The sequence below is a fragment of the Callorhinus ursinus genome, unplaced genomic scaffold (assembly GCF_003265705.2).
Source record: "Callorhinus ursinus isolate GAN/ISIS: 27379988/994484 unplaced genomic scaffold, GSC_fseal_2.0 scaffold43, whole genome shotgun sequence".
Lineage (NCBI taxonomy): Eukaryota > Metazoa > Chordata > Mammalia > Carnivora > Otariidae > Callorhinus > Callorhinus ursinus.
In genome coordinates this window covers 12,481,182-12,496,524 of record NW_027397105.1, presented here as the reverse complement: position 1 = coordinate 12,496,524, position 15,343 = coordinate 12,481,182, and the positions used below count along the sequence as shown (strand labels likewise).

Below are 15,343 nucleotides of genomic sequence, written 5' to 3'. Positions count from 1 at the left end.
GGCCAGGACAAGTTCTCAAGTGTCCTGTTAGGAGAGCTTATCTGTTAGTGGAGTGCGTCCTGCCCACGGAGATGAATGGCGTGCTCTCGTCCTCATGGGGCAGCCTCAGTGGCTGTCTTCGGGTCCCTGGAGCAGAGACCAGGCAGGAGCAGAAAGACCAAAGCTTTGTAAGGCCAACCTTGAGGATGCCCCCCCTAGCAAAGCAAGAGAGGCAGCTCGGGGTTCTCTGGCAGGGCTGCTGCCACAGTGGCATGGGTGGTGGACATGAGGGGACCTGAGGTCCTCTCCTGGCCTCCAGCCCTCCCCTGCCTGCTGTGTCCTGGCCGGCCCCAGCTGCTCCACGGGGGCCTGGCCCTTGCAGGGATTGAGGGGCCCAGCTGGAGGAAATCAGCTTGGCATGTCGCAGGGCCAGCATGTGGCGTTGGCCTCAGAACAGGAGTGGAGGACACACCTGAGCATATGCACAGGCACGTATGTCCCAGGGTGACCTTCACGGTTCCCTGCCACACTCAGATGTTGGGTCCGTGCGGGGACTGCCGGCCCACAGGGACCAGGTCTTGCATTTGTGTCACATGGTTGGCTTAGCGATTGTCTTCCTCACTAGAATTTACTTCAGAATTAGGGTGTCTCAAACTTAGGGGCTCCTCACTCTCCCCCAGTTTGTCTTCAGCCTTTCTGCTGGTTTCATTTGGGCTTTTAGAGTGTGAGGAAAACTTGGACTTTTTTAGTGCATACAGGGCCAAGTCAAATACAAAGGTCAGAGGGCAGGTTTGAGCAATGCATCGTAGTCCCCCTGCGTCGGTGGTGGGGAGTTGCAGGGGCTTCCTGCCGGGGGCTGCAGGGACTCCCCGTCACGGAGCTGGGGCTGCTGCCCCCAGCTCTCCGTGTGGTCGTATGGGGTCAGCTCTCAGTTCGGTGGCATTGGAAGATCTCTTCTGGAGAACTTTTCTTCAGCTGCGCATGTGGTCTTAAAGCGGCAGCTTGCGGGTCCCACCACCCGGAAGCACTTGAGACACATGACCCAGAGCATGATGATGACCATGTTTTCTTTCCCTTGGGTGCCTCTTTCCCAGGCTCCCTTCTCTTTAACTCCCATTTAAAGACCGGCGCTCCCTGGGGCTCCTGGGTGGTTCAGCTGGTTAAGCGTCCAGCTCTTGATCGCAGCTCAGGTCTTAATTTCAAGGTCATGAGTTCAAGCCCCACGTTGGGCTCCACCCTAGGCATGGAGCCTATTATAAAAAAAAAAAAAGAAAGAAAATTAAAGACAGGTGTCCCCAGCCCACCACCCCACGGCACCACCCTCGCTGGCCCTCGGGACCCTAGCTGGCTTCCAGCTCTGTTCTGCCGGCTTGGGCAGGACCAGAGGCTACTCTGCTCCAGCCAGGGGCCTCAAACCACAACTGATGCTCCCACCTCACCCTTGCTCAGGGGGCATCCTCTTTGGGAATCTTTGCTTTGGGGCAAACTGGACAAAGGCATGGACTCCTTACTGGGCAAGGAGAGGTGCCCTTGAATCCACTCCCTACTCACCTGCACGGGGTGGGCCACTGCATGGTGCAGGCACATAGGTGCCACCTGGGCCATTTCTCTCACCAGGGCACAGTGGTCTCAGGCCTTTCATGCTGTCATCCATCGGTCACACCAGCCACCAGAGTGGTTTTCCTAAAATACAGACCTGATTGGGTTATTTACCACTTGTTAAAAAACCCTCGAGCCTTTGGGGAGAAGTGGTCGGTCTCACTCATTCTGTCAGCACTGCCCGGTGCATGCACGCCACAGGTTTGGCCTCCGTCACGATCTCCTTTAGATGGTGGCCATGCCCAGTGCAGCCTGTTGGAGACTCCGTTGTGACACTCTCCGACAGCATCTCTGTCGGGTTCCTCTGAGGTCCGAGACTGGAAACTCTGAGCCATCTGTGGCTCTTCCTTTCTTGTCCCCACTCAGCACCGGTTTAGGCTCCCCCTATGTAAGGGACACAGGTAAAGGCAAAGTGTCCTTTCCTCCCCTCTCCTGTGGGAACCATAGCCGCATAGAAGGAGAAAGTGGTGGAGCTGGGCACCCTTCCAGGGCAGGTGGCTGTCACCAGGAGCTGCACCTCACAGGCTTCTCTGCCCCTTGCCCCCAGCTCACTGCCAGAGGAAAAGAACCGGAGCAGCTCCTCCTTTGAGACCTGCCCGAGGCCAAGTGAGAAGCCAGAGGCGGAGCGTGGAGAGCCAGACCCCGAGCAGAAGAGGAGCCGGGCTCGGGAGCGGAGGCGGGAGGGCCGCTCTAAGACCTTTGACTGGGCTGAGTTCCGCCCCATCCAGCAGGCCCTGGCTCAGGAGAGGGCCAGCGCCACGGGGGCTTCTGACGCCCACCCCGAGGCTGAGGCCGGCGAGCTGGAGCGGGAGCGTGCGCGGCGGCGGGAAGAGCGCCGTAAGCGCTTCGGGATGCTCGATGCCACGGATGGGCCGGCCGCTGACGACACGGCCCTGCGGATGGAGGTTGACCGCAGCCCGGGACTGCCTGTGACTGCCGACCTCAAGACACAGAACGTCCACGTGGAGATCGAGCAGCGGTGGCATCAGGTGGAGACCACTCCTCTCCGGGAAGAAAAGCAAGTGCCCATTGCCCCCCTGCACCTGTCCTCCTCCGAGGATGGAAGTGACCGGCTCTCCGCTCACGAGCTGACCTCTCTGCTGGAGAAGGAGGTAATGGGCAGACAGGTGGCGGGGTTCTGTGCAGCAACCTTCCCCAGCACCCGCTGTACCTGGTGGTGGCCTGAGTGGTTCAGCCTCCTAATACTGAGGAACATGTGGTCCAGACCGCTCAAGGAGAGACAGACACACAGACAGGTTCTTAGAGTACAGTGCAGGCACAAGAGGCATGGGAGGGTGCCACGTCATGGAGGGGTAACCAGGCCTTTCCAGAAGGAAAAGGTGTTTGCCATGCAGTGGGGACACTGCCATATAGAGCTGGGGATGGCCAGAGACTAGGCCAGTGGGATGCAGGACCCAGGTGGGGACTTTGTCCTACCCCGTTACAGGCACGAACTAGAGATTTGAGTCAGGAGAGGGGCATGAGCAGAGTTAGGTTTCCGGATGCGGTGGGCGGCCCTGGGTCAAAGCGGCCAAACTTGGAGGCAGAGATGAGCTCTGAGCCTTTTGCAGCAACCCAGTAACCGTTGATGGGATCTGAGGGGGGTGCGGGTCAGGCAGCAGTAGGCAGAGGCTGGATCCTGGATGTTGAGGAATATTCAAGATGTGAAACAGAGGCCCTGCTGCGGGGGTGGGGGGTGTGAACCTGGCAGGCTGGGAAGATGATTGCTGTCATGCCACCGACCTGAATAATTCACTGAGCACCAGAGTGGGCCCCTGTGGGGATGCAGAGATAAGTGGGCCAGGCCCTGCATTGGTAACGTACCCAGAAATCAAACCTGGGGAAACTTGGTAGTGGGTTTGTAAATCTGAAAAGTGAGTTTCCTGGACGGGGAGGTACAGCATTATACTGGCCTTTTAGGAGCACTCAGTATGTTTCAAATGTGTTCTTTACAGAAGTAGCTAATGAAAGCGGAAGAATGGCCACGTTGGCCTGCCCTCATTTATCTTTTTCCTGTTAAATTTATGCGGCTGACATTTATCATTAACGCCAGCACTCTGATTTTTTCCCATTTCTACACATATTAATATAGTAACGAAGGCAGGATGCAATCAGAGTTCAAACTCAACATTGCTCTAAAGTGTCAACGGGCCTGCTGGCCCGCAGGTCACACATTGGACCATGAATCTGTCAGAGACAGCAGAGTGTGAAAGCCAGGCGTCTCGGTGCCGCCCCCAGCGGAGCCTGGCTGCACTCTGCCCCCCGGCGGGGTGGGGCGGGGCGGCCCCCACAAGCCAGCGTCCAGTAGGCACCTGAGGGAGGCTTCAGGGCAGGGGTGCATGGATGGATGACTCAATTCAAAGCCATTGAAAGCAAGAAGAGTGTGAAGTAGCTTGTTTGCTTTACCCATCCTGTGGAACCCTTCCCGCAAACAGAATTCCATGTGGAATCCATTATATAAAAGTGGTCAAAAGGAACTGTTTCAGCGGAAGCTGCAGCAGGGCCTGGAGTGAGGCCTGCCCCAGGGCAGCACTGGCCTATTTGACCACACTCAGGAAACCGGAAGGACCCAGCAGGGTGGTCTTCTTCTGACACGGGCTTTTACAAAGCACCCATTTCCTGGTGGGGTCTGCTCATCACATCCTTACGGGCATGTGGGAATTATGTGGGTGCCCTGGGTGACAAGTGCGCTGCTGTCGTATACGGCTTGAGCCGGAACCTTCAGTTCTAGATGCTGCAGAGAAAGACCAGCAGATCAGCACGCGCACCAAAATGTGGCCACGTGGAAGGCCAGCCTGGGAGTCGTGTCTCTGGCCTGGCCAGAGCCAGACTCCGCGGGGGCCCGTGCTGTGCTGCTGCTTCTAGTCCTTGCCGTCGCTTTGCTTAAAAACGTGTGTCTCTTTGCCCACAGTTGGAGCAGAGCCAGAAGGAGGCCTCGGACCTTCTGGAGCAGAACCGGCTCCTGCAGGACCAGCTGAGGGTGGCTCTGGGCCGGGAACAGAGCGCCCGGGAGGGCTACGTGCTGCAGGTAGGGCTGAGGGGCTGCCGTGGCCCCTTTTGGTTGGGGCTTCAGCGTGAGGACCCAGGCAGGCTAGGAATGTGCAAAACCTGGCTGAGCTGCCCCTGACAGGCCGCCCCCCCCCCCCCCCCCCCCCGCCTCCTCTGCCCCAGCATCAGGGCTCGCAGGCTCGTGGGTCCTCTGTAGCTTCGCCCTCGTGGGACAGTGTGGAGAATTTGCCTGAAACCTCGGTCTCTAAGGGTTTTTCTTTGTTTCGTAATGAAATCATCCTGATCGTCTTTCCTCTTGGCTCTCAGAGTACGCAGTATATATTTATTATAAATGTCACATGTGTGCCTGTGGTTTCTCCGGGCTTTCTCACAGTTTTTCGGTCCGTTTCACCAACGGGAGAAACTGAGTAACAGCAGCCAGGTGCCTCCTTACCGCCACAGTAGAACTAGAATGGTTCTGCACCCGTGACCTTGTGTGTGCCATACCCGCAGGGCAACCTGGGGCCATTAGCGCTGGCCTAGGGGCCCCTCGTCTTCTTTTCTGCCTAGGCTGAAGTGCCCGGGCAAAGTATGGCCGCCCGGCCATCAGCCCACTCTCCCAGCAGCCTAATGGGAAGGGCAGCAGCCTGAGTCCTGAGCTGAGACCCAAACCCATATGCCTTCCACCAGGGAGCTCCATGCCCACATGCCAGCCAGCAGGCAGCGGGCACTGCCCTGGTGTCTGGCCAGGGGGAGCCCATTGTCCTGTAGCATTCCGGGCCCCATCTGACTTCTGGGATACAAAACAACACACTCCTGCCCCCATCATGCTGATATGCTTGTGGGGAGAGCTATTGGTTGGCGCAGTGCTGGGGAAATGCAGACTGGGTTGATGGAATGGGGAACGTGAGCTCCCAGCCAAGGCTGAGGATACAGCACTCCAGTCAGGGTCCTGCCACTGACCGGTAGAAGCCGGTGCCATGCCCTGCAACCTCAGCCTCCTTGCCTGTGTAGACTTAGAACTGGACCCCAAGGACCTTTCCAGCTCTCAGTGACCCAGGGTCTCGGTGATAAGTGTCTGTGTCAATGTTTCCAGACCACAGCACCCTGGCCACCTTGGGCCAAGTCATCCCAGGCAGCACATGAGCCTCTGGGCAGAGTTTACCTTCCCTCCTATCTCTGTGCCATTTTTTTGTTGCGTGTTCCCTCTGTCTTCTCTTTCTCCCCCAGCTTTAACCGTGGCCCTGGGTGCCCCATGTGCCCTGGTCCTCCCCGGCCCCTTCAGCCAAGGAATGGCCATGGTGGGCATCCCTCTTTTCCTACATGTGCTTCCTCGGTCATTTTGTGCAGACTTTCCAGGTTTGGGGAGATTTTTAAACCTGCACCAATTCACTTCACATCAGGTGGTAAAGATCCTAGCAGCAGATTTTGCACATTGCTAACCTAAGAACCTGCCTCTGTGTCTAACCTAGATGATTGCATGAGCCTGCACCAAAGCCCCTGGCAACGCTGGGCAGAGCTGGTGTCTTGAAACCTTCCCACTAGTTCTAATAACGGGTGACACTTAACCTCCCTTTGTGCTTTGAAAATGCTTATAACCAAGTCATTCTGAATGAGTGAGGGGCCTTTGGGGTTCAGGGTCAGGAGGAGAGCCGTTCCGGGTGGGCACTGCACCGGTGGTGCTGGGAGGAGCTTCTTGCATGGTTTGGAAGTCGAGCGTGGAGTGTAACTTTAACGTAACTGAGTGTCACATCTGTGGCTTCCCTGACAGCAGATCAGACCTAGAGCAAGCCACAGGCAGGCCAAATTCTTAGGCTGGGCTCTTCTCACTCTTGTTCATGTTGTTTTCGCCCCTGCATTAATTAGTTCTGTCTATTCTGCATGGCTTTCAGTTTGGGGAGTTTTGTTTCATTTGTGTTTTGTTTCTTGCACGCTTCACTCTCTTATTTTGAATTCCACGAAGGTTTGTTTGTTTTGTTGATTATCATGTTTTACTCCATGGTTTCCGTTTTCCCCTCGTTTTGTCTTCTTGCAGGTAGAGATTAGTTCTTCCTGTTACTGTAGAGGACGGGCTCCACTTCCCAAAGGAAAATGTTTCAGATGTCATCTCACTGGCATCCCGAGCAGTTGCCTCTCTTCCTTCTCTCCCCGTCCTAGAAGGAAGTGGCACCACCACCCGCACCCCACTGCGTCCCGGCTTTGTTAGGGTTTGTTGCCTAGAGCCGTCTACCTTTTGTTTTGCAAAACAAACAAACAACAGATCCCGAAGCTCTGCTCCTCCCCCTGTCCTCCTTCCCAGCGTTCTCCTGTCCTTCAGTCTTCGTTTGCTCATCAGTGTGCTCCATTATTCAGTTCTGTTTGGTTTAGTTCTTCTAGAAGCTGCTTGGTTAGAGCTGTTTGATGTTACTGTCCATGTGTTCTCTTTACCTAGAAGCAGCTACTTGCCAAAAAAAAGTTAAGATGATTTGTTGGATTTGTTTTTTAATTGAAAAAAAAATTATGCCAAGGATAAAAGGCAAACCCACCAAGGAGCTTTTCTGTGGTTGACCCTGGCCAGAGGTGTGACACTCAGAACTGGGAGGCCCAAGTGGTACTAACCAGTATTTAATCGGTTTTTTTAAGACTGAAGTGGCCACTTCCCCATCCGGTGCCTGGCAGAGGCTCCATAGAGTCAACCAGGATCTGCAAAGCGAGCTGGAGGCCCAGTGCCAGCGCCAGGAGCTGGTCACGCAGCAGATCCAGTCCCTGAAGCGCAGCTACGGGGAGGCCAAGGACGCGATCCGGCACCATGAGGCCGAGATCCGGAGCCTCCAGGCGAGACTCAGCAATGCCGCTGCCGAGCTCGCCATCAAGGAGCAGGCGCTGGCCAAGCTCAAGGGTGACCTGAAGCTGGAGAAGGACAAGGTCCGTGAGCAGCTGGAGGAGTGGCAGCACAGCGAGGCCGCGCTGAGCAGTCAGCTGCAGGCCAGCGAGCAGAAGCTCAAGAGCGCCGAGGCCCTGCTGCTGGAGAAGACACAGGAGCTGCGGGACCTGGAGACGCAGCAGGCGCTGCAGAGGGACCGGCAGAAGGAGGTACAGAGGCTGCAGGAGCGCATCGCCGACCTCAGCCAGCAGCTCGGTGCCAGCGAGCAGGCCCAGAGGCTGATGGAGGAGAAGCTGCAGAGGAACTATGAGCTGCTGCTGGAGAGCTGCGAGAAGGAGAAGCAGGTGCTGCTGCAGAACCTGAAGGAGGTGGAAGACAAGGCCAGCGCCTATGAGGACCAGCTCCAGGACCACGAGCAGCAGATGGAGGTCCTCCAGAAGGAGAAGTTGAGCGCCAAGTTCGAGGGCAGCGAGGTAGTACACCAGCTGGAGGAGCAGCTGGAAATGAAGGAGGCCAGCATCCAGAAGCTGGCTGAGCACGTCCAGAGCCTCAGAGACGAGCGGGACCTGATCAGGCAGCGGTTCCAGGAGCTGATGGATCGTGTCGCCCTGTCTGACGGGGACGTTGCTGAGCTTCAGGAGAAGCTGAGGGGAAGGGAGGCTGACTACCAGAGCCTAGAACACTCCTACAGGAGGGTGGCCGGCCAGCTCCAGAGCATGCACACGCTCCTGAAGGAGAAGGAGGAAGAGCTGAAGCACATCAAGGAGATGCATGAGAAAGTTCTGGAAAAGAAAGATCAAGACCTCAATGAGGCTTTGGTTAAAATGGTTGCCTTGGGGAGCAGCTTAGAGGAAACAGAAATGAAGCTCCAGGCAAAGGAAGAGATTTTAAGGAAATTTGTAAAGGAGTCTTCAGAGGACGCGGAGGAGGAGCCACGGAGCGGCCCAGAAGAGGCGGAGGACGGCACTGTGCTGTCGGGCCCGCAGCTCCAAGCTGCCGGCACACCCCCGGCCTTCCCACATCCCAGGCTCGGGGATGAGGCCCCGGCGGCGGCCCTGGGGGAAGCTCGAGGCGACAGCAGCCCCAAGAGAGAAGACAGTGTGGGCTCTCTGAGGTCGGAGGTGCCGGACAGGGAGGGGCACCTCCAGAGCACGGCAAAACCTGACCAGGGTGTCCCTGGTGTCAAAAGGCAAAGAATCCGGTTCTCCACAATTCAGTGCCAAAAATACACGCACCCTGATGGGTGCGAGAAGACCTGGACCAGCAGCACATCCTCCGACACCAGCCAGGACCGGTCGCCCTCAGAGGAGAGCATGTCGTCAGAGGCCACCCCCAGCTCTCTCCCTGCCACCAGCGACTCCGACACCTATCTCTCCATAATCCACTCCCTGGAGACGAAGCTCTACATCACGGAGGAGAAGCTCAAAGACGTGACAGTAAAGCTGGAGAGCCAGCAGGGCCAGAGCCAGGAGGCCCTGCTGGCGCTGCACCAGCAGTGGGCCGGCACCGAGGCGCGGCTCCGCGAGCAGCTCCGCGCCAGCCTGCTGCAGGTCGGAGCGCTCGCCTCCCAGCTGGAGCAGGAGAGACAGGGGAGGGCGAAGATCACCGAAAAGCACGTCGGGGAGCTCGGCGACTTCCAGGTGAAAAACAGTCAGGCTCTGGCTTGCTTGGAAAACTGCCGAGAGCAGCTGTGCTCTCTGCAAGCGGCCGGCCCGGAGGAAGCGCGGGGCGCAGGCGCGGGCCCCCTGGCCAGCGTGGAGGGCGCTCTAGCTAGCACCGTCCAGGCCCTGCGCCACTGGCCCGCTCCCGCAGACGGCGCGGCCCGGCCTCAGCCAGAGGAAGCACATTTCGTGGAGCTCGGGAAGGCGAGCTCGCGGCGGCTGCCCCGGCCCGAACTGACCGAGCAGGAGCAGCTGAAACTCCTCTCTGATCAAATAGCTCTGGAAGCCTCACTGATAAACCGGATAGCGGACTCTCTAAAAAACACAACATCCGATATCTCGCGCGTTCTGCATGAGATTTCTCAGTCGGGAAAGTTGCCCCTGGAATCTGAAAGTGCTGCTCTCTGCCCCGGCGACCCGGCAGACACCTGGGCTAAGAAGGTGCTGGTGGATGGCGAATTCTGGAGCCAGGTTGAGTCCCTGAGTAAGCACCTGGGAACGCTGGGCAGAGAGGCAGCCGGCGCATCGGGAGGTGGGCAGCAGAGCATCCCCGAGGCCCTGGTCCCTGCCCTGGCAGACGCCACGTGGGTCAGGGCAGAGCTCAGCTTCGCGCTGCAGTCGGCGAGGGAGTCCTTCCACCAGAGGCTGCAGAGCATCCAGGAGACCCTCCGGGGGACCCAGCTGGCCCTGCGGCAGCACAAGCGTGTGCTAGGGGACATCCTGGGAGCCTACCGAACCCCCGACTTCGAGAGAGTGATGCAGCAGGTCTCAGAAGCCCTCAGGCTTCCCGCAGATGTTGAAGACGGCGGCATGCAGGCGTCCTGGGACCTGAGCCCGTTAGGAGAAGTGCTCAGTCATCAGGAAGCAGCCGGCTCCCGGGAGCCCTTCTACGCGTCCGTGTCCGACCAGAGCTCTGGGGCCCTTGTCGCTATTCAGGAAGAACTCGCCCTGCAGCTTAAAGATAAGGCCAGCCTCCTAGGGGAGATATCTGCCGCATTAACCTCGCTTCCCCCTGTGGAGTCAGTGAGAGATTGTCAGAAGCTTCTCCAGGCATCCCAGAACCTCTCCTATGATACTTCCCTGGGAGGCCTCGGTCAGTATTCTTCATTATTAGTTCAGGATGCAATCATTCAGGCTCAGGTGTGTTACGCAGCCTGCAAAATCCGGCTGGAGTATGAAAAGGAGCTCCGGTGCTACAAGGAGTCCTGGCAGGGCGGGGGAGCCTCCTGTCAGGAGCACGAGCGAGCAGTTGGGGCCCTGAGGGAGGAGTACGAGGAGCTTCTCCGGAAGCAAAAGAGCGAGTACCTGGAAGTGATTGCCATCGTTGAGAGGGAAAACGCTGAGCTCAAGGCCAAGGTCACCCAGCTGGACCATCAGCAGAGGTGTCTGGAAGAAGTGGAGAGCAAGCACAGTGAGAACATGTTTGCCCTGCAAGGGAGATACGAGGAACAGATCAGGTGTGTGGTGGAGCAGCTGAACAGAGCAGGGGACACGCTGCAGGCCGAGCACAGCAGGGTCCTGAGCCAGCTGGATGCCTCAGTCAGAGACCGGCAGGACATGGAGCGGCACCACGTGGAGCAGATGCAGAGCCTGGAGGACAAGTTCCAGCTCAAGATCAAAGAGCTGCAGACCATCCACGAGGAGGAGCTGAGGACCTTGCAGGAGCACTACTCACAGAGCTTGCAGTGCCTGCAGGAGGCCCTGCACCACTACCAGCGGCAGCTCCCCGAAGCCCTGCCAGCTCCCGGTCCCCCGGGCAGCCCCCACCGGTCCACCTCCTCCAGCTGGCCCGCCAGCCAGCCCCGGGATGCCGTGCAGGCCGCCAAGGGAGAGGCCGACTCCATGACAGGGCTGAGAGAGCGCATCCAGGAGCTGGAGGCCCAGATGGATATCATGCGGGAGGAGCTGGAGCACAAGGGCCTGGAGGGCAACGCGGCCACGCTGCGGGAGAAGTACCAGAAAGACTTCGAGAACCTTAAGGTTCTGAAGCATCATTCTAATTTTCAAGGCAGCGGAGGGGCAGGTGTTCCTCTGCTGGGGCGGCAGGGCGGGGCGGGCAGCGTCTGGTACGCAGGGCTCTCAGGTGGAGCTGAGACACGGTTCTCCGCTCTGAGTTACTGTCCAAGCAGAGCCAGGTTGATACTCTGTCCCTCCCCTGACTCCTCGCGGGCGTGGTGTGGTCTCAGAGCAGGGCCTGGCTGAGGGTCTAGCCTCCTGTTCAACATCCACCCCACCCCCGGGGAGGACTGGCAGAAGGAGAACAGGAGCACCATGAGAGAGGGAGCATGGCTCTGCCTGGTCCTTCCCAGTGCCCCCAGCAGGGGAAGCGTTTGCTGCCCCCGTCCCAGCCTCGCCCACTCTTCCATCCCCACAGAACCCACTCCAGGCCAGTACAGATGCAAACCTGAGGAGGAGAACCCAGGAGAGATGGGCCAGAGGCTCCCGTAGACAGCTATCTCCTGAATGCCCTAAGGGAGCAGATTTGGGGTTCCCAAAAGATGGGGCTATTTACAAGACAGTGTCGAGGGCCACTCTCGTGTCCAGCTCCCTGTGGGGAACTGGCATTTGATAGGCACCCTGTGGAAGAAGGGCTTTTCTACTGAACACACCTCTCGGCCACTGGTGCTCCTTCTCTGGGGGCTATGAGAAATGACCTGACCCCCGCACCCCCACTCCGTTTCGCACTCTGCGTCATTAGGCAGAATACCCAGGCCCTATCATGTAAAGGTGACATTCCCAGGCTTCTCGGGGCCTTGGGCTGTGTGGGCCAGTCCAGGTTCTCACCCACCCCCATTAGAGCTGGACACGCCTGCCTGCATGCGTGCAGCATGGCTGCCCAGCACTTTACCTAAGCTTCTCAGCATTCTGCCCCTGAGCCTCGCACCATCCCTTGGAGCTGCACGCAGTTAAGTGGCCGGGCTCCTTGAAAGCCCTCCATCCCCAGTCAGGCCCCTGCTAGGATGGCGCCTCGCCCAGCCAGCGCGCAGAGCTGGCTCCCGGGCTGTGGGCAGCTTGCTTGGCTGCCCCTGCCAGACGTGGCGCGAATGCTGCTCTCCAGCAGGACGCCCACGGGGCTGTTTTCTGTGGCCCTGACAGCGTGAGAGAGATGTGCTGTGAGTCCGCAACAGTGTACTCTCTACGTCCAGGGGACGACGCAGCCCTCTGACCAAACACAAGCACGTGTGGTCGTCAGCAAGCTCTCGGACGGCCAAGAGGCCATTTTCACTGTTCCTTTTCCAAGTCAGTCAGAACCTTTGGAAAATTGTTAGGAATCATGAGAAAGCTTCAAGGGCTATTTCCCAAAAGTGCACAAATGGTGTCCCCGTGGTGGTTCGTGCATGTGAGCACAGCATTCAGTTGGGCCAGGTCCACCCATAACAGCAATTCACATAAACACCAGTCCTTAGCGCCCTTCCAACAGAGCACCCAGCTCTGGGCATGTAGTTGAGGTCCAAACTGGTGACATCGTATCATTAGTTAGCAAGGAAGCGGGTTGGGGGCTTCTGGTAAACCTGTCTGTAGGGGCTGGGGCACTGCTCGTTCTGTGCATCCTCTGTCGTGTGAACTGTGAGCATCCAGCCCATCCACGGTGTCCTCACTGGCGCCCTTGAGATGCAGGCATCATAGCTAAATAGCACTCTTGAGGGCCTCTGACTAATAGCTGTTTCTTTGTGCAGTTTTGCCCGGGTCAGGGAGACCAGGGTCTTGGCCTGACAGCCCCTCTTCTGACTGCTGCAGGCTGACACCTTCCCTCACAACTCTGCACAGTAGCTGTTGAGGAACTGGGATTGATCCCAGGGATGGCTGGCTTAAAAATTCAAATTTGTTTATAGGCAAATCATTTTTAACACACATGCTGTCCAAGGAAGCCGCTGGTCTTTAAAGCTAATTCAGTGTTTCTGTCGGAAGAGTTTTCACCCTTAACTTCAAATATTCTAAAGCCAGCCCAATCAAACTAAACCCTAAAAGACCTACTGGCCGTGTGCTTACTGTGAACCAAAGTATGCAGGAGGGAAGTTGAGGGGCTTGGAGTGGGCCCAGGGCTGGGAGCCACAGCCCAGGACTCCTCCAGCTGTCCTGTGGTGTGAGGGCAGTAACAGGAGGCCAGCGGCTTCCGGGGGGGGGGGTGGCCTGGGAGAAGGAATGCCCAGTGAGCGGTGAACAGCGGTTAAGACCAGTGGCCCAGTGCAGCCAGTCTGTGGCAGTAAAGTCCAGACTGTTCGAAAATACTGAATGAAGTATCTCAGAAAGGACCGTGGGGGCTCAGACAAAGACACCCAAGTGTGGTGGTTTGATTTCTTCTTACCCTTTCTTGAATCCAGGTGCAAGAAGTTTGATCAAATAGTATATAGGTCGGGAGAGAAGAGCCTCCCCCACCCCCCACTTTGCATTTCGAATGTAACATGGCCGTACTCCTCTGGTTTTTTAAAAATCACTGGAAGGCCTGATCCCTACTCTGAAAGAGATCTTGCAAGGGATTTATACAGAAAGTGTGCCTCCATGCACAGAAAGCCGCGCACAGACCCCTCACAGTTGTGCGGCACAGTCTCCTGCACCTTTGGTAAGAGTGTTCCGCTAAGCCAGGCGTGGGCTTCTCTGTGTGCGTGTGTGGGGATGGTTGGACCCCATCTCACGGGTACCTGTGTCCTTCCCCCAAACCCACGCGCAGGTAATAATCCAGCCTGTGTCGTAACAAGGCACGGACAAGTGTGGAGAGCCCTTCTGTTGTATGTCTCATTTCAGTTAGTTAATTAGCGCCCTTCTTTGTACTCCTTGAGAAAGGAAGAAGGAAGGTGCAGGCTGGAAGAGAAGAGATCATGTAGCCTAATCTGACTCCCTCAGTGGACACCAGGTGAAGGTGGCCAGCTGGTTAGTGGCGGGGCCAGGCCTCTTGGCTCCATGTACCCCCTGCCCAGTCCTCACCGGAATACCCGTCATTCACAGGATGGTCTTGGCTCCCTCTAAGAGCTGACAAAGACCTATCGCTGTTTGTGACTATTTGTGAAATGCCCTGTCTGGTGCTGAAAGCTTCTTGCTGTGTATCTCAAACCAGACCCAGCCAGCCTCCGTACATTTACTCTCTTCTCCCTTCTTGTCAGTCCTGCCCAGCTGTGATTCTATAAAGGTCGGGGATTGGCTGTTTTAAATTCCACTGTAGCCACTTCCCACCCACAGTACCGACTTTCCACAGAGAAGCAGGATTCCGAACAAGCACCTAAATAAGAGAATTTATGTAAACTCTCTTTCCCAAATGCTCCGATAGCATTAGGTGCCCAGTAGCATCAGTGTGCGTCTGCAGACAGCCATCAGAGGACAGGGAGCATGCTGTCTGGACCAGTGCACCTCGAGGGGCCAGGCTGCTGGCTTCATGATAAACAGAACATCCAGCACAAAAGTAAAGGGGAAAAAAATCCACGGAGTCCCTTTTGCATCTTACAGGCCACGTGCGAGCGAGGGTTTGCAGCCATGGAAGAAACGCACCAGAAGAAGATTGAAGACCTGCAGAGGCAGCACCAGCGGGAGCTGGAGAAGCTGCGAGAGGAGAAGGATCGCCTCCTGGCCGAGGAGACGGCAGCCACTATCTCAGGTGGGAGCTGGGCCGGGACGGGCCACTTTCACGCCGAGGGCAGGACAGGCGGCAGGCTTCCCGAGCTGACCGCCCAGCTTGGCAGCGAGCAGCCTTCGCGCTGCCTTTTAGCTGAGGCTTCGGCTTGGTTATCCAAGGCAAGCCTTCCACAGTCCCCTCCAAGGAAGAGGCTGCTTTCAGGAGCCCTCTGAGAGCTTGCGAGCCCAGGGCCGGCACCCCCAGCGACACCCGAGGGGCTGTCCCCAGCCTCGCCAGTCCCCGCGCTGGCATTGCCCTCGCGCTGCATAAGCCCACCTCTGCCTGCAGTGCCGAGAACATCAGAGCCCAGCGTTGCTGCAGCTCCTGCCTGGTGACAGACTTCACCACGGAGCCGACGCGCTCTGCCCTGAGCAAGCCTTCGTGCCGTCGGTTTTGTGTTACGCTCCCTTTATGTGCTTGTGCTTTACAGTGCTGGCCTATTTCAGGATGAAGGAAAAACCTACCACCCTGAAAGCCTGCTTGTTGTATAAACTCATGCTTGATTTTTTTTCTTTTTTTTATTATGTTAATCACCATACATCACATCATTAGTTTGTGATGTAGTGTTCCATGATTCATTGTTAGCGTGTAACACCCAGTGCTCCACGCAGAAGTGCCCTCTTTAATACCCATCACCAGGCTAACCCA

The 15,343-nt window shown here is 57.2% G+C and overlaps 1 protein-coding gene across 9 annotated transcripts in view; it reads left to right on the top strand.

Moving 5' to 3' along the window:
* The window catches only part of MPRIP (myosin phosphatase Rho interacting protein), a 153,170-nt gene that overhangs the window by 120,562 nt on the left and 17,265 nt on the right, over positions 1 to 15,343 (top strand). For 7 of the 9 annotated variants that reach the window (XM_073881824.1, XM_073881825.1, XM_073881822.1 and 4 more), the window contains 4 exons: positions 2,126 to 2,690; positions 4,490 to 4,606; positions 7,189 to 11,070; positions 14,530 to 14,677. In XM_073881824.1, coding sequence (XP_073737925.1) covers positions 2,126 to 2,690; positions 4,490 to 4,606; positions 7,189 to 11,070; positions 14,530 to 14,677 — 4,712 coding nt within the window. The remainder of the gene's footprint in view (positions 1 to 2,125; positions 2,691 to 4,489; positions 4,607 to 7,188; positions 11,071 to 14,529; positions 14,678 to 15,343) is intronic. The other 2 variants (XM_025863886.2, XM_025863885.2) reach the window with 1 other exon arrangement.